This window comes from Drosophila serrata, unplaced genomic scaffold (assembly GCF_035046125.1).
Source record: "Drosophila serrata isolate PLE 108 unplaced genomic scaffold, ASM3504612v1 contig_382, whole genome shotgun sequence".
Taxonomy (NCBI): domain Eukaryota; kingdom Metazoa; phylum Arthropoda; class Insecta; order Diptera; family Drosophilidae; genus Drosophila; species Drosophila serrata.
Window position 1 is genome coordinate 5,731,707 of NW_028257280.1, and position 23,368 is coordinate 5,755,074.

General features: G+C 33.8%; 2 protein-coding genes across 5 annotated transcripts in view; one reads left to right on the top strand and one right to left on the bottom strand.

Moving 5' to 3' along the window:
• The window catches only part of LOC110186969 (uncharacterized), a 34,228-nt gene extending 24,463 nt beyond the window's left edge, over nucleotides 1–9,765 (top strand). The window contains exons 1-5 of one of the 4 annotated variants that reach the window (XM_086840694.1): nucleotides 8,636–8,815; nucleotides 8,922–9,093; nucleotides 9,163–9,245; nucleotides 9,300–9,435; nucleotides 9,494–9,765. In XM_086840694.1, the coding sequence (XP_086696820.1) occupies nucleotides 8,973–9,093; nucleotides 9,163–9,245; nucleotides 9,300–9,435; nucleotides 9,494–9,627 (474 nt within the window). In that variant the 5' untranslated portion in view covers nucleotides 8,636–8,815; nucleotides 8,922–8,972 and the 3' untranslated portion in view covers nucleotides 9,628–9,765. Of the gene's footprint in view, nucleotides 1–8,635; nucleotides 8,816–8,921; nucleotides 9,094–9,162; nucleotides 9,246–9,299; nucleotides 9,436–9,486 lie in introns of those variants that run through there. The other 3 variants (XM_086840693.1, XM_020956315.2, XM_020956316.2) reach the window with 3 other exon arrangements.
• Nucleotides 1–23,368, bottom strand: part of LOC110186968 (hdc homolog, cell cycle regulator) — a 115,253-nt gene that overhangs the window by 67,443 nt on the left and 24,442 nt on the right. Inside the window, exon 2 of the mRNA XM_020956314.2 lies at nucleotides 5,813–5,909. Coding sequence (XP_020811973.2) covers nucleotides 5,813–5,909 — 97 coding nt within the window. The remainder of the gene's footprint in view (nucleotides 1–5,812; nucleotides 5,910–23,368) is intronic.

Genomic DNA, 23,368 nt, shown 5'->3' on the forward strand with positions numbered 1-23,368 from the left:
ACAAAGACCTAATCGATGTGATAAAGTAAATACTCAATATGAGATGATGGGGCAGAACAGAATGTGGGATTTGTGTTGAGATGTCTCATGTTTTCGGGGGTTCCCCAACCTTAACCCCCACTCCTTTCCTTAATGGTTACCTGTTGCCCCTAATCCTCTTCTCTCCGACATTTGGTTGACATTTGGTTTTCGCTGTTTATGGCGGCAGAAAACCAAGGCAAGTTCAACAACATTTCAATGTCGGTCGCTGGGTCTACTGTTCCCCCTTCCTCTTCTTTCAATCTTCAGTCGGAGGTTGTCCCTCCTCATTCAATCATTCTCAATGTCTGTCAGGACATGTCTTCGTCTCAGTCTGTCCAAGGACGGCGCCGACATTATCCTGTGCCTGTCTCAGCCAGGCGGCAAAACTTAACGACGGGAAATGCGGGGAAAATCACCTAAACATACACACAGAGACATAGATAGAGGGAGAGAGAGAGAGACAGAGATAGAGGGAAGAAGAGAGAGAGAAGGCGAGCGAAAGAGACATAACCGCAATAAGTTGATGAGAAAATTGAAATTAAATTTTCCCCCACAAAATGACATACCAAATTGGCTACCGAAAAAGGACCTCTAAGCCGATGGGTCAATGAACTATGCTTTTTGGGGGATCAGACCAAAGACATAAATGCGGTTAAAAGTTGTAATAGGTGAGGTTTTGTCAGTTAACTAACTAAGTTTGGTGAAGAAATTTGAATAATAAAACAGGAATATAAATGAAATTACTAATTCTAAAGTTTATAAAGAAATATTTGAGCTTTCTAATTAAGTTTTATAAGGTTTAGTTCAATTAAGAGACTTTACTTACTTATGTGCATAGCACATAATTTTCCTAAAATAATACTGATATAATTAATTATATTTTAAAATATATAAACTCCCTTTCTTTTACTAAAACCCTTAAAATGCTCCTATATTTTCTCTCTCACTGTATGCTTATTAGAAATATGTTTTTGTCACTGCCTCGAAGGCATTTAATTAAGCTTAGCAACCGACAACCACCAGGGGCCAAAGAAACTTGTATAGAAAATATATATGTATACACCAACAAAATGCAGCACAAACATAATTATTCATTTTCATTGCGCACTTTGGAGGCACTTGAGCAAATTTTGTGCAATTTGCACCACGCAAAAGTGCAGAAATTGAAATAAATGGTTGATAAGCAAAAGGGGTTGAGCGCAGAGACACAGAGAGAGTGCCACAAATGGAGTGGAGTATAGTGCATTGCAGCGGTGTCTGCAACATGTTGCCATGACAATGACTGTCGACGTTTGGCGCCGTCTGGCAAAATACACACAAATAACATATACACACAGTCAGATCTATATAGTATATAGTATAAGTACACACGCGGACAGACATACCACAATGCATATCAAATGCTTAAATGACAACAGGCAACGCAACATCTCCGCCTCCGGCAGTAAAAGCATCAGCGATTGCACTGAGAGAAAAATGTAGTTGAGGTGACATAAATGTCAGGGAAAATGGAGGGAAGTGTATAGTAAGGAGCAGTACAATCGGATATATCAAAAATTATATATGAATCTTAATATCATATCGAAACTTATGTAAACTTTGATATGTTGACATTTTAAATATGAGTATTTATCGAATTGAATGCAGAAATATCGATATTTTTGAAAAATATTCGATACTTTTCTGTATATATGTTCTTCTAGCTATTTATCGATTATATTGCTGCCATAAATCAACCAGAATATACACATGACAATATCTATTTATTTAAATAGTCAGGCATAACATCTCATCTAAATGATTGTATTCAATTTAATGCCTTAAGATATCGAAGCAATATCGATAGATCGATCTCTTCTTTCATTCCTACTTCATTTAGTCACTTTTTACCATGAAAATAATTCCTAAAACCATTAAATCTTGACCCTTGACATACAGCAATCAACCAAGTTTGGTTTTCTTAACCTTTATACTATTTCCTTCTACAAAATATACCCAAAATGTTTTCTCACTGGAACCAGTCACATCAACGTGTGACAAAGCTCGAGGGGGGCCAAAAGCGGGAAATGTGGCGGGATGGCAGGCCCCGAAAGACAGTTACAATAAATGTCATGTTTAAGGCAGTCAAGCGACGTACATCAGTCCTCGAAGAAGAAGGGACTGGATGGAACTGCCAGGCAGTAGAATCCGCAGCAGCAGCAGCAGCATCAGCATCAAACTCCATCAGCAACATCCGCGCAGCACAATGGCAACAACTTTGGCAAACATGGCCCGAAGCAATGCCACCACTCGTACCTGAGTGGGCGTAGACAAGTCTGAGACGTCGAGAACTTGTGCATAAATTTACTGGCTTTAATAAAAATTTAAATCCGCTTGGAATTTGTACTGCAATGTACCAGAGTTTATATAGTGTTTTGCCACACTTTTTTTTTATATGTATATGTTTTTTATGCTCCCTTTGAGCAGGCTTTTATTATTGTAGACTGCATAAATTTTTGTTGAGCCTGTCCAGTGGCGCTCCATCAACTGAATTTCCATTCCGCTGGAATTTTCAGCTCAAAAAAAAGTAAAATTCGCTGACACTTGCAAAGAACCAACGGAAAAACTCTTTTGGGGGCGCACACAGAATGTGCAGCCATCAATCTGTGGAAGTGTCGCCACTTCAGAGTACCACAAAAAAAAATACGAAAAGAATATCAAGGAAATGAAATGTTGGATACTCTTTTCCACAAAATTTCTTTTAATAAATATTCAAGAATTCTTAAAAAAAAATATTGCCTTTAGATTTCATTTCAATTGAAAAACTATCTTACAAAGAGTGTCACCAAAAGAGGAACTCAAAACCATTGAAAATGTCTGTCGTTTTCTCTACTTCTACTTGTGACTTTGACAACAAAACTCGGGGAAAATTTCCGCCAACCAAAGGAAAGAGGAAAAGCCCTGTAATGACACTTGAAAATGTTAAGGAAAATATACGAGAAAAATATTATCTCAAAGAGCCAGTAAAACATTTATTTATTTCTATTCAAATTTAAAATTTCAGTCTGCGATTGCAGACACAGACACAAGAATATACAGTCAAACCATGTGGCATTTTGCTCATCAATCATTTATATAAAAAAAACTTATTTTCTTGCTTAAAGTTTGCTCTGCAAAAGAATTCGACAAAGATTGATTGGCATATTAAAAACGCGGCAATAAAAAAACAGCAAATGAAACTGAAGAAAACGGAGTAGATTTCAAAACTGAATCATCGAGACACACCCCTTTTGAAAATAATAATAATAAAGGATTAAGGAAGAGATGAAACAATTAGCAGATGTTCACGGACTGAAGTCCGAATTTAAAGTTCAATCCCCGGCATTCTGTTAATCATAATTATGGTGCCTTTTTTAGCGTTTATTTTTTGACACAAATCCCTTGACGGCCAAAATGTCGACAGCTGATTGGAAGACAAGAAAAATAAAAAGTACAGACGGGGCTTAACCCTCTCGAGGAGTCTATGATATGCTGATTAAAAAATCAACCCAAGCCAAAGCAACAACCCTTTTGGGATTCATTGCTCAAATTGCTAGATGATTAACAAGTTGACTTGTGTTAATTATGAAGAACCCAAACTGGTTTTTTCCCATTCGATTTTGATCTGAGTTGTTTGGCTAAGGGCTTAAGGAAATCCAGCCAGAAAACTTTAGCAAACTTTCCTTTCCAAACGTTTTCCCTTTTTTTAGTTTTTTCTTTCCAGTTCTTTAAGCCAACAAATCCTAGACAGAAAAGAATTTAATACGCCAACGCGTTACGTTGCCTTGGTTTTAGAGTTTGAGGTTTCTGGGTTTGGGATTCTGGATTCTGGGATTGCATGGCATTTTGAATGGCATTAAATATTTATAAATTCAATACAAAATGCAATTCGGAATGCATGCCAAAAAAAAAGGAGCAGCAACAGCAACAAACAGATTGAATTGTAAAGTTTTTAAAAGCAATTCGCTTGCCAGACAATGCTTTCTCACTCAGACTCTCAGAGAATCCACTTTTCTCCTTTGGGGGAGCAGCTGCATCTACAGATACAGATAGAGATACATGTACAGAGATACAGATACAGATACACATGCAGAGGATACAGCTACAATTTTGGCCACACGCAAAACATATTCAAAGTCCTGGGAGACAGGTGAAAGGAGCGAGTCCCTCTCCCTTTCCGTCTGCTACTTATGAAATATTCAGAGGCGCACTCCAAGGATTTCTGCATCTCTCAGATACGAATGCGTTATGATTTCATGAGTTTTGCTGACCAGAAGACTCGTCCAACCACAGAATGGAGAGAGGAGGGGCAGTGAAGTTCGCCTTGGAGGCTCGCTAATTGCCACTTGAAAACCAATACCCCGAAGCCCAGAATAGTCGGATTGTGAGTCTGAGGTTTATACTCGGTTCATTCGGTTTGCTTGGTTCAATACACCCGAAACAACCACAGCCTCAAACCGCAAACCCAATCATATCAATCGAAAGCAACATTAACAAAAGGAGCCTATATATATAATCCATCCAACAATTGTGGAGGTTGAAGGGCTTAAGGAGGCATCCTTCCACACTGCAAACTTCTAAATGCACAGAAAAGAATGGAGTACTTTTAGGATATAATGTTAAAGAATATAAACATCTGACAAATTATATAAATAACTCTTTTATAATTTTTTTCGTAGTGATTTTCTTTCTTTTTTTACAGTGAAAATCATCTAAGTATAAGATCCATCATTGATACCCTTCTCATACTCATACCCACGCCCCTGGAATTGCCTGCGTTGGCATTACACCAAGTGTAAACAGAAATCCAAAACAATTCCAAGGGGGATATATAAAAAGTAAAGTAAAGAAATAAATAAAGAAAATAAGAGAGAAAAAAAATATAAAAACGATTGAATGAGAGGCGGCAAGATTGAAAGATAAGCAGGCAGACCAAAGACTTTTTCCTCTTGATTGGCTTCCAATGCACTCATTCACAATCGATGATTTTAGTGCACCGAAAGAAATAAATAATAATAATATTTGAATTCAAAAATAATATAATTAAATGATACCAAAGATAAATAATATTCAATATTAGTAGAATTCAATAATAATTGAATTTTGTAATAATAGAATTCAATTCAAAATGCAATAATAATATTTCAACAAAAAAAAAAAACCTATTTAATTAATTGAAAATCAACACAAAATGTATATGTACCAAAGATCTTGACTTTTAAAAACGCCATTTAATATAAAAGAAAAATGAGTAAAGACTATAAATATATGTTTGATTTCATGAAAATATTTCTCCATCTCTCACAAAACCCTTATAAAGACCTAAACATTTTCCTAACCCTTTGTTTTTCCCACTTTTCCGCTTATTTTCCTAGCTGCAGTAGCTGGCTCTCATGTGACTGCTAACAGAAACAGCTTAGATAATGAATATTTGTATTTCTTCTTGGCTGCATTTTTAGATCGGTTCTTCCCGAGAATTCTAGCTCAGACTCAGCCTCCGCAGACCAGCTGGAAATTATCTAATCCAGTAAACAAGCCCCTCCTCATCCCTATCTCTAATAAGCCAAAAGGCATATCCAATTGCAAGTTTGCCAAGTCAGGCAGATTTTGTTATTTTTTTTGTTTGTGTTTCCTTCCAAGAAAGCAAATTCAAGCACAAACTTTGCGGTTTCTCAATGAGTGAATACTAATAAGCAGAGAGTAGTAGTGAATGAAGTCATATATACCACTTTTTATATATTTTCCCAGATATTTATTCATGAACATAACTCACCTTGACTTGATAAGAATTCAAACGAGTCTTTGGCAGCAAATTGAACGACGTAAAGTCCAGGCGACGTGAAAAGATCCCATTGCAGCCAGATGTGGAGCTAAAAGATATAGACAGACACAAGAAATATATATATAAGTAAATATATATCATAGAAAAAGATAGATAAGCTCAGTATAAATGCGAATGCAAATTCCTTCTGTGACTCTAAATAAAAATGTAAATTCGATGACAGCTTGGAAATTGCATATGACAAGCGAACGGAAATTCCTTGCAGCTCGAATTCAAGCCGGATGGCTTGGATGATAAGGATTTTCCACTCTAAAATATAAATTGGCTATAAGCCACGTAACATTTGCACAGGGGAATATATATAAACATGCTTTCAATATTATTTATTATTATTACGTGACTGTTTAGTTTTTATTTTGATTACTTTCTTTTAAAAATGAAAATCTTTAATGTCTCTTGGGTTTCATTATTAAATATTGTTTACCTTTTCTTTTTTAATAAACCATTTCCCCTATCTCTCTCTGACGTCATTGGCCACATAAAATAAAACGAAATTTGTTTAAATGTTTTAAGAGCTTAAAAACGAAAGTCAATGTACAAAATTATAAAATTAAAACAAATAAAATTTAAATTAATTCCGTCAAGCTCAGATGCTTTGTTGTTGTTGTTTCTTTTTTTCGGCACGGGGTGCTGACAATTTTTTTGTTTTATTCTTTCTTGCCAGCTTGTTACTGCCTACAGTCAAAGCAAATAAAGTTATCAACAATGCTCAATATAAAACAGCAAAGAAAAAAATACACCAACAAAAAAACTCAACTACAACAATATTCAACAACAACAAATATTCACCAACAAAAAAAAAGTATCAAGAAAACGAAAGCAAACAAAAATTGTGCAAAAAACGACAATAAGCAAAATAAGAGAGTGAGAAAAAGAAACGTCAAGAGAAAAAAAAAACAGTCGAATTTATTTGTTGCCTGTCTCAGCTGACCTTGACATTGAATAGATTTTGTTTTGTCTTTCTGAGTCTCTTTTATTAGCATTTATTTTAATTTTAATGTTATTTCCACAAAGCTCTCTCAAACTTAGCTCTTATCAAAACCCGCCTGAGTGGGCGGAAAGCCATTAGCTCATGTGTGGAATTTCAAGTTATCTGCTTGAGTTTTGTATTTAACACAAGAAAAAACAAAAAGGCCTTATCAAGTTGAACTTACTTTTTTTGCAGTCATTAAAAATGCTATAACAATCAGTTGTTTATTTACACCTTGGCTTCGATTATATAACGTAAACAAATCAGACTGAATGTCGCGTCATCCAACGTTTTGTTCTTAAAAATTAGTCATCGGTTTTTGCTAATCACCAAAGCAAGTCGAAATGTTTGTAATTTAAGGAAGGGAAATTCAATTTTGAAAAGGTTAAGTAAATCAAACCGTTTCGTACGTACATTCCACCCACAAAATATGGCCCCTCGTAACCTCCGTTAACCCATCAATAATAATTTCAAGATTCTGCTGCTAATTTGGGCAATATATGAATTTTAATTCGAATTTTTATATTGCCAAGCAGCAGCTGGCCGAGCTCTTTATTGTTTGCTTATTGATCGAACTCGATCGCACTCCAGATCGAGATGTGCACACGGCTAATGAATTTTAATGGCCCAAATGCGTTGGCCTTTGCCGCCTATTTATTTTGGCCGGAACACGTGCGATTGCCTTCTTTCTCGGACCTTCTTTTCAAAATATATAGAACGAATGCGATCTGGATTTTAACGATCGTAAAAGTACTCTACCTTTCCTTATGCGGTTCACAATGTGTTAAAATAAAGTCAGTCTATCGAATATGGTTTTGTTTATAAACAGAAAATATTGTTTTTATGCATCTATATTTAATTTGGGCATCGAATTTATGGCGCATCGAGTAATTATGAATTATCATCACATCTTAGACACTCGCATTTAATTGTTTTTTAATTGTGAAACTTGGTGAATGGGGTTTTAAGTGAAACTGAGGGTTGAGGAAGTTAATCGATTTAAATGTTACATTTATTGGGTTTTTATATCGATTTTTGTAAATAGGTGCAATAAAAGGTTCTTCAGAGGCATTTATAATTTTTTTTTTATCAAGCTTAGCTTAATTTAATCTTTGCAGATCATAAAACTATTTTGATTTTTGCTATTAATTTAATTGTCGATAAGTATCGATAACAATATATATTCATGTATTTTTTAAAGATTTTATTTTCCAACGAAAGGATCATTTTATTTTTATTAAATTGGTTCGATATATCAATGTAACATAAATATATCGCAACAATTAATATCATTACATTAATTATGATAATTTAAAGACTTTCTCCTTAAATCTCGATAGAGTCAGAGTATTTATATGACTAAATTTTGTGTGTCATATGAACAAATTTCTGTATTTCACCAAACAATCGTTTCAAGATCTCCCTAAGTGACTCATAAGTTGGATCCGCCTCCTGTCATCTCCAAATATATAGTATATAGTATATTCGCCTGCCTGTCATAGAAACAATCGATATTCATTGGTTTAGTGGGCTGTGCCCGTTCTTCCTGTCTGGGACTTTTGTTGATTTCAATTTGGACTTGAATGGAGTTTGAACTGAAGTGCAGGGCTAGTTGGATATGTCCAAAACTCAAACTGAAATTCAAACCAAAGAATCAGAAACTCAGTCGGATTCCAAGTCAAATGAATGCTGTAATTTATAGGCGGCGTCGCTTCCGTCCGACGGCTGTCAAATTGAATGGGCCGAGTTGAGTTGAAATGAGTTGAAATGAGTTGAAATGAGTTGAAATGAGTTGAGTTGAGCACCCAAGACAAAGGCGTTTCGAATTAGAATACCAAACATTATCACATGTTCCAAGCAGCTGACTCTGACCTTGAAATGGCCGAAAAATAAATAATATAATACCCAAGCTATATAGTGTTGTGGAATTAGCTTTTTTGGTAGCTGTATAAAGAGGTTTTCAAGTGAGAAAATATATTTTCATGGAATTTTTCCAAATATATTAAATATTTTCTTGTCATTACTTTGACCCTTATTATTGTGGTGAGTTCAATAACAAATCATACTCAGTTTTAGGATGAACATTACGGGGGAGGCCTTCGTCCAACTGTCAGTCGAGAGATGAAATGTCGGGGACGGAGGCTAAAGTCGTGCTGCTGCTGTGTAGATCTTAGAGCGGGATGCTGCTTCCTGGCACTCTTTGAAATGCTGACAGCGGTGCTTGGCTTTATGGTGGGCGAAGGTAAGCGGAGGTAAGCTCTGCTTTTTGGAAAATTTCATTATCGAAAAATAATTCCTTTGCAATTTGCAGAGAGTCGTCTTTTACTGATCGGTCGTTCTGCCTATTTGCTGCATTTCATTGGCTCAATTTTTCTGCTAATGAGCAGTTTCTTGGTATGTGATCAATTTTTATGTAACTGTTCTCTGATCCCATTGCATCTCCTGCAGCAGATCGAACTCCTGGTGATCATCTATCTAGGAACGAATATATTTCACCTGATCTTTTGCACCGTCTTTCTCATAGACTATGCCTTGAGTTGCCATTTTTGTGTATTTGAAAGCATTCCCTCCTTGGTGACATTAGGTGAGTGATTTTTTATTATTTATAGTTAAAGAATGATTTATTTCCCTTTAGTTTCTAGCATTTACTTTTGGATGGTGGCATTTGCTTACTTGCGACGACTTCAATGGGAGCACAATCCCGAAAATGACGACTGAAGACTATTATTATTTATTCTATTTCTTGTGTATTCTTTTAGACAGTATTTGTATTTGATCTTTTTACTATTTTATGTTTGGCCTTAATTTCACACTAATTTCTAATGCCAAAAAGACAAAAACGAAAATTGCAGACAAAAGAGCAAAGTTCCGCAAATTGTTTGTCCAAGAAAAGAAAAATATTTTGTATTCGCCTGAAGGAAAATCAAATGAATTGCAGCCAATCAGAATTGCAAAAAGAGGTTGAGAGAGTTGCAGGAGGGGGAAAAACTAAACTATTTTACTTCTTGGAACCCAATCACTTCATTCCCGGGCAATTTTCAATCACGTGCTAAATGCTGCCAGACGGAAAAGCAGTCGATTTGTCTGCCGCTGCCTGCCACGTTAGCATGCACCCAAGGAAAACTCTGACGGGGAGGGTGAAAAACTGGAGCTGATTTGTGTGCTGCATAATTTTCCGTGCCACAAAAATGGAGGGATTCCTCAAGGGGAGCAGAGAGAGAGAGAGGCAACCCATCAAGTGGCAAACTATTTGCCCTATCACGTACAAATTAAAAATGTGAAATGTTTCAATTTCAGTCTCTCTCGGTCGGTCTTCTCTGTGCTTTTGCAATTGCCACACAGCAAAAAAGCACAAAGCAAATACAACAGCAATGAGCTGTTATTTTACTCCAAGTTTGATATTGTGGATCCCCCTTTAACTCGCCGTCTCTGTGTTAAGGCCCCCTCTTCTTCGTTAGTCGTCATCCATCGGTTTATGTAAATTCATTTGCGGTGACTTTGCTTTGGCGCCCAATTAGTTTAATTTATGCAAATACAGTGCGGGCCAGTAACAGTGCGTTACGGAGACGTAAGGCGTTTATAGATGAGAAAACTAAATATTTTCATCGATCACTAGTTCAAATTCGATAAAGATATTTTATCGATCATGATATTAAGACGTTTTCAAGCTGCAAGGCTTGCAGCCTTTAGGCGATTAAGATTTTATCGATAACTTTATCAAAAAAAAATACTATATACTCAATACACAATAATATCGATAATGTAATTAATTCGATATTAGCAGCAAAATGCTTTAAAGATTCTAGTCAGTAAAAGCATTTCAATGATATCAATGATAGATTCACAAATATATTCGATTTTGTTGATTACTTAATACATTTTTTCGATTAATTAATCAATTTTGTCGATGAGTTTAATTATATTATAATTTCCACCTTAATATATAAAATAAAATGTATATTTCAAATCAAATATGTTATTTTATAATTAGCTAAATTAGTAACGTTCATGATACTTTAAAGTTCAAATCAATCGATAACAATTCAATTTATTGTATTAATTTTTACACATTTTTGTGTATACCTTTCTTTTTCATTAACTGTTTATAGTTTAAGTCAAAAACTGTCTTTATAGTCATGTTCCCCACTGTTTCATCTATGTTATTCATATTCCGAGGCTGCTAAAATTAGATTTGTCTCCAAGCAGCTGTCCCATGATGATGATTTTCAATGTTTGTTGATATTTCTTTGGCCAAACTTTTGCTCTGCTCTATACCAATCTCTGATCTTTGATCTGATCTCATTTCGGTTTGATATCTCATCTGCATTTAAATGCAAATCAGACCTCAACTCAAAGTCAGTTTTATTTTTTCTTCCGATTGTTTTGGCCTCCAAATAAATGGCATATAACAGCGATTTGCGAATCTCAATTAATAGGAGAGAAAAAATAATAATATTCTGGGCGCCGCCAATTGTCGAGTTTATTTATTTTTTCCGATGTTGTTTGCCAGTGCCTAAACCTGCCAGATTGCGATTCCCCAGGCTCGCTTCCAACTGTCATAGAGATTTGTATTTTCGATAATTTGATTGCGATAGCTGTTATTTCAGCCACACCTCTCTCAATAAATTAGACGCTGCCCGAAAATGCGCAAATAAATGCAAAAAATAATAATAATAATGCCAAAAGTAAATAGACAAGAGACGTACACAGTTTTCGTGCAATAGCCACATCTCACGTTTTTCCCATAAACAAAAACTTCAGCCCCCAAACACCTGAAATTCAATTTTAAATATATAAAAAAAATAAATAAATAAATTTGGATATATATTTCTTTTGATTTTTGGCATTGCTTCTGGTTATTGATTAAGTTTGGCAATCCCATGCCGCCCTTCCAATTCGATCACGCCCCTTCATTTGTTTCGCCTATCATTTGATTGAACTTTTCCCAAAGCGAAATGAAATCCAAAGAGGAAAAACTGCAGTAGGCCAAAACAAAGATAAATCAATGCAAATAGGAGAGTGAGTGGTCGATGGAAACACTTGAAATGGCAAAGTTGGCACTCCAAGCGACGAATCAAACTCGAAATGAGTTTTCATCTCACATTGAATTTGAGTTCAAATCAAATCAAATAAAAAAACAAAAAATATATTATACTTTCATTTGCTCAAATTTTCTCCTGGGTGCGGCCTTATTTTCCAATCATTTTCCCAGGCTCAAAAACCCAAATGCACGCACCCATAAAATATATAAATAAATGTTAAGGGTAATAAATAAATTAAAAACATTTGAAACGAATTTTCCTTATCGGCTTTTGGGTAGCAAGAGAAGGTAATGCATTTCCATGTTGCAGACATAAACAAATTACAAAATATATGAAATGCGATAGCTGTTATATGCAATCTTGTTTGGAAATTAAAATTAGGTACAGTAAACACTGGGATATAAAGGAAAAATAAATAAAACAGGGTTTAATAAATTATAAATTATTAGTTAGCAATGTAAAGAGAGACTTTTAATTTAGAAAAGCTCACAAAATGTAACGAAAAAATACAAATACATCTTGTTAAAATTTCCTGATATTAGATCACTTTTATAGTATTTAGATTTAGATTTTAATTTAAAAATAAAGTAATTATTATTAAATAAATACAGTATTTAAAGGCAACAATTTAATTTCCCCTATAAGCGACTTTAAACTGTACTGCAATCGGATCTCTATACCAAATAAAAAAGTAAAATTGTAAAATACTGACCGCATCGAGATGCAAGATCAACGGCGAGTGCAAATTGATTAATGGATGCTAAATATTTAAAACATTTTCCAGGCTGTTTAGTTGTTTTTTTGTTACTATTGCTGCTGCTGCTGTTGCTGTTGCTGTGTAAAGCGAAACCATGAAAAGTTGGCGGGTTGCTATTATTAATTGTTGTAGTTTATGCCTTAAAACGGCAACCAGTTTAAGCTGAATGACTATCGCATCTGTTCGATCTTAGTAAACGATCTCAAATTGCTATGGCAAATGGAAACGAACTTTTAGCTTCAGTTAATTGCGCAAATTTAGCCAAGAGGCTTTGATTTAATCCATGGAAATAGCAAATGTTAATCATGTGGCTTGTTGTGGGTTGTGTCTCTCTCTCTCCCTGCCACAAAAAGACAAAACAAAACTCATTTCTTGCCACACATTCGCCGCCTTTGTTCCAAGTACGAAGCGGGCAAATTAATTAATAAAATAAAAACAATACAAAAGAGCGCGGGGGAAAAGTAATGGAGAAAAAAAAATGAAACAAATCGAAATAAGCATAAACAATGCTGAGCTAATTAAAACAGCAGCAGCAGTAACAACAAATGCCAAGCCAGTCCGACCCACATCTAAATAAATGTTGAAAAATTCACAGAAAAATGGGGTATATTGGATCAGAGAAATACTTCATAGATATAAATTATTAATAAAAATAATACTGGATAAAATTGTATATAGAAATGTTATATATCAAAATATATTACATAATTTTGAAGACTTTAAAATGTTGCTAGTAATATCAGTCCTTTATATTTGTGTCAAAACTTTATGATAGAATTTACTTTCAATATTTTAATCTATAGAAAACTATACAATACTTTAAATAACCCCCAAACTCTATAATATTTATTTATTACAATTCATTATAACTAAAAAAAAAAATCCTGGTTACAAATTAATTTTAAATTCGAGCACACCCTCTCTTGGCTTTTCCCATTTATTATAAAACAAAAACTGTTGCACTTGAAGCGCAACGTGAAAACATAAATCATGGCAAATAAAAAAAATTATAATATATTTTCCAAATCGAAATCCGCTCGCAAAAGGCCAACTTGGTTTGTGGGGCCAACAGGGAAGGGAGGGGGACGTAGACAAGCCACGCATGAACTCGAACTGAACCTGACCTGAACTTTAAGCCCAGTAGCAATTGTCGAAGGTGGGCGTGTGCCCAAGCCAAGACAGTCACAAATAGCAAAGGGAAATCATCAGAGTGCACAGAGAATAATTTAAAAAATTAATATTAAGGAAGCAAGGGATTTATTAAAAAGGATTTATTAAAAGAATTTACAAGAATTTCAATCAATAGAAATAGAAAACAATATGATAAACACAGAGAATAATATAGAATTGATCATAAAGGATATAAGGGATTTACTAAAAAGGAAAAGTAGGGATTTAGAGTTGGTAAATGATATAAATAATTTACAAGAATTTAAATCAATATAAGATAATGTAATGAGAACAAAAGGAAACACAAACATTCATCGTTAAAGCTTGAATTAAATCTTGCATCTAACTAATTTTCTACTTCTTTAAACTCACACAATTAGATGCACAAAATTCTAGAATCCCCTTTTCAATTTTAGTTCATTTTTAGGGGGATTTTTCTGGTAACAAAATAATAAATAAAATATACTTAATATTATTCAAGTGTCCCCCCACAACCAAGTCGTGAATGTCACTAAAGTCAAATCAGGTTGATGAGCAATTGGACACTCGCTGGAAAGTAAACTAGTTCTCGAGCCTCTGGGGGTGAGGACTCCAAAGGAGCAGCCCTATTCACATTCTGGGTGCGGTCTCCTTTCCAACACGAACTCAAACTTTAAGCCAAGTTAAGAGTGCAAGAAGGAAAAGGCTTTAATGCTTTTTCGTAGCCAACTCTAGAGAGTGCAAGAAACCCATAAATTAGCCAAGAGTGTGCGCCTTCCTAGCCTTATCCGTGCTGTGTGTAAGCGACGTGGTGTTCCATCTGGGTTTGTGGTCAAATAAATAGAAAATTAGCCAGACATTGGACCAGCCAAGCAGCACAAGAAACGTACAAATAATGTTGCTGCGATGTGGCTGCAACATAAAGAGAGCAATAACATAGGAAAAGTAACAACAACATGGCACATTAGTTGCCATAAACTGAAGCATACACCACATATATATATCTAGATATATATACATAGAAATATATATATATATTATAGCCTCGAACCTAAACTGAAACTGAAACTGAAGCAAAACCCAACCAGGGGCAACAGCTCATTGCCGCTAATTAATTGCAAGCGGTCAGGCGGGGCCCCACAAAGAGGTGTTTTTGGGGAAGGAGAAAGGGGAAAGAGTATCTGGAGGTTTGATAGGGGGGATCCTATAAATTCACGAACCGTCAGAAGCTGGCAGCCAAGAAATTTAAGGCTCTTCCTACAGCTGGAAGTAAGGAAATCAAGACAAATTGTAGAAAGGAGAAAATTCTTTTTAACGATTTGCTTTGCATTCTTGAACTTTAAATGGGATTATGATCACGAAAAGGGTATTTTTAGTTAGGAATATTTATAAACAAAATATTTATTTAAGTGAATTTAAGTAAATTTAATTGAATTTAGTTCAATTTAATATAAAGTAAACATAAATCAATCTTTAAAAAATATTACAAGTCATTTTTTATGCACCTAAAGAGCTTAAATGAAATGATATAGTAAGTGCTTATATTATTGAATACAAATTAAACATAAATCAATGTCAAAATAATTTTTTAAATATTTTAAATGCTTCAAAAGAGCATAAAATAAATAATTAAAACTCCTTTCTTTTTAGTTTTGTAATGTCTGCACTAAATTTATAAAATATTAAATATTCTAAGTGCAAGTGTAAAGAGTATGTAAGAAATGATACTATAAATGCTTTTCTTTTTGCTTTGTAAAATCTGCTTAATATTTTTTAAATATTACAAAATCCTCTAGATATTTAATACTATTAATTTCTCCCCCTTTTAACACTTTACTAATTCTCATAAATCTTAAATCTTACCTAATCTCCAACTCGCATGATTAAACCCCTCGTCAGACTTGGACTCCCCATGACTCACAGAAAGACTCAATAACTTGAAACTATTTTTTACGCTTGCGTGTTAATCGCAAACAAATTAAAAACTAAAACTGAAACTAAAACACACACTTATACTATACTAGCAATATGAAAAAGAGGAGGGGACACACATATACTAGACGTTCGTTGGCTGTTAATGAAAATGCCACAAAATTCCCATAATGCATTTCGAGGCTGGTGTCTAGGAGACAACTACGACTTCACGCTGTGCTGGCACTACACAAAAAAAAAATACTACAAAAACCACAGAATAACAACAACAAAAAATAATAATAAAAAAGAGCTGTGAAAAGTCTCATTACTTTGGACAAATATGCAGTGTTAGTTTGGTGTCTGAGGAGGGGGCCCCAGAAATGTGCAAAGTTGCCAAGTTTTTTTGCACAGCAACTAGACCGCAGCAGTTTGCGTGTTGCGGTGGCAAGTTCATAGACACAGGCTCTAGGCTGTAGATACAACACTATACTAAACTATACTATATAGATATACATATATATGGAGCAGGCTAGGCTGTGACTTGATCCCTTTTCACATGCCACACGCACAGCTTTTTTTGCAATTAAAATGGATTTTTGTAGACTCTCTTGCAACACATGCTTGGCTGTCCAAAGGCGTCAAATTAATTGCCACAAACTTTTGCCAGAAACTAACATTTTATTTTATTTCGTATTCAAATTATTCAATAGAAGGAAAAACTCCCTAAGATGGGGAAAAAACTCAACGGATCGATGGTGGAGAACATGTGTAAGCCAGGCCCAGACATGGGACACATTTGAATATTATTTTTTGCTTTAATTAATGCCTGCCTTTTCTCAGCTTTTCTCGGAGGGAAGGCAGAGAAGTAAAACACATTTAATTACATTTAACCCAAGAACCTAACAACATGTGTTGGGTGAATTCGTGTGAAAACAGAACATTTACATGTAAATATGTGTATTAAAAGGAAACAATGGACTTTAGGGATCAATATTTGGCTGCTAAACTAAAGGTATTTAATTATATAAAACTCTTAAACAATAGTTAACAGTTTTAATACCATATTAAAGGCTAAACTCTCCTCTTAAAAAGATACTTTGTTTACCTTTCACAGATTTTTGTGATGTTCAATAAATATTTAACTAACTCAAACAAAACTTAAAGAACAAATAATGGGAATAACTTTGTGACTCCCATGCGTAAGACAGGTGAGAAGATCAGCTCTGAGTAAATATCAGTCAAGAGAAGGTCGTACTTCAAGCATAAAAGAAGCCCAGATACAGCCTCCGAAGTAAAGTATCTTTAAGATACATTTCTGTATCTCTGTGTATCTCTCCCTGCTTCGACTCATGACAAATTGAGCTGTCAGCGGCGGCTCTTTTTGAGGCAAGCAAACTTCCTCTATAAATCAATGTATATTCTTTTTGGTGCCTTGGACCAAACCCATTTGACCAACAAGTGCAAATAGCTGAGAAATATTCAAAAATAATTGGAAACATGTCTACCCGAAAAAAAAATCTCATCGCGAGTGCTCACATTAATTCTAATTGGCAATATTTTTTTCAGCGCTCTGTTGATTTTTCGTTTCATTTGTTATTTTTTGTGTGTATATCTCTGTCTAGCCTAACTATTTCTTTGGTACGCCGATAGACAAAAGGCACGATTCGAGGTGATTTGAACTCCACCCATTTTATTCCACAATTTTCAACGTTTTCTGTAACTGACACTTGACATGCCGCACTACGAGAGAGGGGCGTTTGGAATTGAGGACTCTAAATGAATGCACTCGCTTGATTTATGCATTCAATTAAGCGGTGCGGTTCCACAGTGCGTATGGAAAAAAATAAAATACAAAAAATAATAAACATTACGAAACTTTAACACAAATAATAAAGTATGTGCAATGGCACTCTATAATTATTATATCAAAAGAGTATAGACATCACAAATATTTGAAAAATATATAAGGTGGGTATTATAAATAATTATATATAGATATTTATTTGGTTAACAAAGAGGTCATTTAATAGGTTAACTGAAAATAAACTGACTTTAAAAAAGGTTATATATTTTTAAGCTTTTTCTCATTTTCACCTTACTAAAGAAATGTCTTTAAAATGTTTGTTTAGATATCTGTACTTTCCTTGAATTATTTTGATATTTTTGCAAGATAAATTATTTTCAACACATTTATAACTATATAGTGTTTAAACAAATTATAAATAAAATAAAATAATATAATTAACTATTAAAACTTATAAGCATAATAAAATAAACAATAAATGTAACATCAAATGTCTTTATGGTTTGTGTTTTGTTTTGTTTACTACAACTTGTTTTTAATATAATAAAATAATACTAAGTGTTGTAAAAGATGTAAAGTTGGTAATTACAATTTAGTTATTACTTTATTATGCATTTCATAACTATTAAGTTGGTTAATTAACTATTATTTGCTTTAAACCAACAACTCTTACTATGTTATCGATACAACAACCTTAATTGTCATTAATCGATAGACAAAACTCTTTAAAAATTAAATTATGCATGCCTAGTTATTTAGTCATGTTTTTGGACTTATGTTTTGTAACACATTTCTGTATAATTTTTTTATTTTCTTAACAAACAAATATCATTTGCTGGGCAGTGGCATTGTTATTATTGTTACCGCGTCTGGCTTATTTATGGCCGTCAAGCTTAGGCTTAGATTTTTAATTAATTCAAGGCTTTTACGACGCAAGTAGTGTGTGTAGTACTACACACATACATAGAGTACCCCCTCGTCTTTCGCATAATTGTGTAATTGTTGTCTGTGGTCAACAAATTCCCCTTGCTCTTTGGTGTTGTTGAGTCATCAACCACCTCTCATCGCCACTTTTGCTTGGCGCTGTTTGCTTTTTTTTCCGTGGGCGTTGGCGTGAAAATTCTTTAGCGGAAAAACAACTGACCCGTGCTGCTAGCCAGAAAATGTAAGAACCGCAGGTTAAATGCTGGGAATTCCCTTTGGAGAGGGGTCAGCAGAGTGCAGATTGCAATTAAAATTCATTAGCAACTAAAAATAAAACAATACCCAACATTTCGAGTTCCTAAAGAAATTAGTCAAGTCACAAGGCAATGGCAATAGCAATTCACTTAACGACACGGCAGCCCACATGGCAGCATAATTAGACCAAAAAACCCAAAACACGTTAGCCAACTACAAAGGCAACTTTGCCGCACTTTTTACACCACAAACACAGCTCATATACTACCTTTGTATATTTTGTGTCAACTTTGATGGGGTAGAAAATGTATGAAATAGAAGGGGGAACAAACACCAGCAACCACCATCAACTTGACCACAAAATACTGAGGGATACTTCCCCCTTTCCAGCTGTTGATTAAAAGACCCAAAACTACCAAGCTATACGCCTATGGCAAAGGTGAAAACTTAAGGTGGCTTTAATTAAGTTTCCCTAAATAGTTGTGTCTTCAAAAAAAATTAATTCAGGCCACCAAAGATGTAGCTTGTATTTTTGGCTACAAGAAAATATTTAAATAAGAACACAAGACACAGTAAAGGCAAGAAGAAATCTTCATATATCAAAGTTAAGTCAAGAAATATACCCTTAAATCATTCTCAAATATGAAAACCCCGATTATACCCTTCCAGGGTAATATAATCTTAGTCAGAAGCTTGTTACGCAGTGAAGGAAACATTTCCGACCCCATAAATCATATATATTCTTGATCAGCATAAATTGCCGAATCGATCTAGCTATGTCCGGCTTTATTTTAATTTTTTTAAAATTTTGAAAATTGATAAAAATTTTAATTTTATTTAATTTTAAATAGAGTATGCAGACTTATTAACCTAACAAAAACTAACATAAGAGTGCTTTCCGAATTAAAATTAATGCTTTTTTGGCTGAGTTATGAGATTTTTAAACTGCGAATTCTGATTTAAATAATGTGAATACTTTAAGTTTAGTTATGATAGATTTCCGATATGATCCTATAAATCAAAAGCAAAATACAAAGGTATATCAACCTCGGTTTTCCGAAGTTAGTTACCTTTCTTATTTTTACAACAAGATTCAAAAATAGAATTGTAACCCTAAGTAATACAAAATCTTATTCAAGCCCCAAATTAACACTTCACCTTAATTAAATGATAACGGACATACTTTTACATGATAATTTATAAAAAAAAATTTCAACAAGAAGCCAAGAATAAAAAAAGAACCCTAGATGTTGTAAATAAGATAACTTTATAATACAACCAACTTTCTAACTAAATTATAGCCACCTTTTTATTCAAAAGAGTACACAAAAAAACCAAGCAAATTTCATATGAAATATGTTTGGAAAAAAAAATTGGGGGAAAAAGGGGAAGTGAGACAACAAAAAGGGCCAAAAGTGTTGAGACCATGTTAAGTGTTATTTATGCGGTCGGAAGATTTCTTATTAAGATAGGGCTAGACTAAGGTCTCCCTTCTTTACCTGTTTAAGGGCCATAACAAATGTGCTGAGACTTACGACATCAAAAAAGTGGGGTTATATATACCACAAAAATCTCCAAGAAATATGCTTAAAAGAAAAAAAGATTTGAAGAATGTAAGAAAACAAAATAATTTCCTTAGGGAATTGCGGAAATCTTGCCTTGAATCGAGAGTGACATAAGCAAGGCAGGAACTCAATTAACATTTCCGACTGAAACTCACATTAAGCATACGCCTGGTATGCCGATAAGAATGCAGGGCCCAGAGGGACCACAGATAAGGCCAAAGCTCGAAAAACAAAGACCGATATTCAATAAATTATAATAAATATGAACAAAAAAGAAAAAGTAATTATTAAATGGCGCACCAGTTGACATGACTAATTAGACAAGCTGTGAGAGATCTTGGTAGTAAGTCAACACCCATGTATTATTTTATATTCTATTCAAGAACACCAGACAATGTCATCATCAACCAACCAACGACAATTATTAAGTGCATTGTGTAAAAATAGATCTCTAGATCTCTCTCTCAATGCACAGTCCATAAATTATAAAAAGCGTTTAATTGTTATTCAAAGCAACTAGAATATATATTTTGTAATTACTGCAATATTCAATTAAGCCCATCTACATACGTCGAGACTCAGTCGTTCCATTTGTGATCGTTCATCGATCGAATCAATATGTGTAGTGACATTTCATTAATTACAGTTAATTAGTGACTATCTTGGGAAAAATATATTGCACTGACATCATAAGGAAAATGTATATAAAATTAAATGTTTATGGATTACAGGGGTTTCAAATTAATAAAAATTTGTATAAAGTAAGTAAACCTTAGAAATCAGTACTATAAATCTTAAAAAAAATCTTTGCAAACTTTGTCAAACCTATTAATATAAATAATATTATTCAAAATATATTTTTCCTGATGCAATTCTGAGTGTAGAAACTCACTCATTTAGGCTAGTGAATCATTCGGAATCATTCGATTAAAAACGCTTCGGTAGTTGTTGTATTGTGCTTTTTTATTTCTACTTTTTTACTGTTAGAGCGACGACAAGTTGACTTAAAAGAGCATTGCAATTTCCAGCTAAATGCACCAGTAACAACAACAAATAATAACAATAATAGTATGATGTCAGCAATTCAGAGCTGTATCAATAAACCCAAGGAGAAAGAGAAAGAGCATTTGTGTGGGGCGAGAAACTCAATTTGGTATCATTTAAAGTCGAGACACAAAACGAAAATAAAAAAAAATTGTATTTTTGTGCTAAGTAATTTACAATAATTGTTGTTAACGATGACGTACGTAGCTGAGGCAATTTAAATGCAAATAATTTGTGTAAGAAAATTTACATAGTTTTAAATTTGAATATAATTACACAAATTAGATGCCACAATTGCCTCAAAGCAGCGTAGCAGCGAAAAAGCAAAAGCAGCAAAAGCATAAAAACAAAAGCCCACGCCCACAATTGCCCACTTGTTGTGAGCTTTCTACTTCCATACACTTTACAAATTTAATTTTGCAACAATCACACACACAGAGAGCAAAAGACAACAAAAAATTACAAACGAGGTTCAACAAACGCAAAATTGTGCAAAGAGCAACAAAAGGCAAACACAAACAACAAAAGTAACAACCACACAACTAGGCAATTGTTTAAGTAACTTGTAACAGTAGCAACAAAGCGAATTTATTTTTTGCCATTGCAGCACGTCAGATGGATGAGAAGAAGCAGCAGTTGCAGCCTCAGAAGAAGGTGACGCCAACAGTGGGACAAAATATAGGAAAATTGTGATGAAAATAATAGTTAATGTAAGGGGAAATTTAGTCTGAACAGACTCATGAACTGAGACTGAAATTACTAACACTATTTAATGGACTCTAATAAATTTTAGGATGAAATACATTATTTTATAAGTATATGTATATTAGAGGATCATATCAAAAATCGATCATATTTAAACTTAACAAATTCTAATTCTTTGAATCGATATTTAACAATATTTTTATATGACCATTTTTTCAACAAATTAAAGTTTTAAAAACTCATAACTACGCCAAAAAAAAGCATTCATTGTGATTCGGAAAGCTTTCCTATGTTTGTTTTTCTTGGGTGAATAAATATGCATACTCAGTTTAAAATTAAAAAAAAATTTCTTTTCTTAATTTTTTTTTTTTTTTTTTTTTTTAATTTTAACCCTTATAAAAATTGAAAAAATTAAAAAAAAAATTGTTTTCTTCCGGAGATGGCTAGATCGATCCGGCTGTTGATGCTGATCAAGAATATATATGATTTATAAAGTCGGAAATGACTCCTTCACAAAAAATAATAACGAAAATCCTCCTATTTGTAATAATAGATTTCAAATATATTATTAAACAGCAAGTCATCTTCAAGTTGATGATCAATCAAAATTATATCAGACAATCGATAACTTTGTTACCACCGTACAACTGCTACCGATCGCTAACGCCAGGGGGCGCTCCTAATGAAGATGATATGCCAAAAAAGAAAAGAAACAAGAAAATTAAAACAAAACACCTCGAATATGGGTAATAGAAAAATAACGGTCGTTGCCAGCTGCCAACTTCAAAAACAAAACAAAAAAATATAAAAAAAATCAGAAAGAGGCGTGGTAAAAACAGAAAGAGATGGCTACAACAAGATTGCATTCAAACTGAAACTATAACTTGAAAATTGAAAGCGAATTCGCTTTCCATTTTACAGTCATTGCAGTTTGGAAATCCATTTTTTTTTTTCAGGGTGACAGGTGCTTCCAAAAAAATTATAATTAAAATAATTTAAGACAGAGTTTCATTTCGAGAGCTATTTTTTTGTTCTCACGCTGAGGGGGACAAAAAAAAATAAAATAAAACAGAGAAAAACTCGCAACACGCGCACGAAATTTTAAACACATTTTATTTGCTATTATTAATGTGGATTTCTGGGGGATTTTAAGCTTTTGTTTGGCTTTTTTTTCACCCACTTACCGCAGGAAACGTGCCAAGATCGGAGGTGCCTTCCCCCGGTCACCCCTTTTAAAAAATAAACAAAATTAATATGCAATTAATCGCGCATCACAAAGGAACATGCTGCCAATATAAACACATGGCTTTATAAAAAAAAAATCAACAACAAATACAAACAATTGCTGTACGTGCACA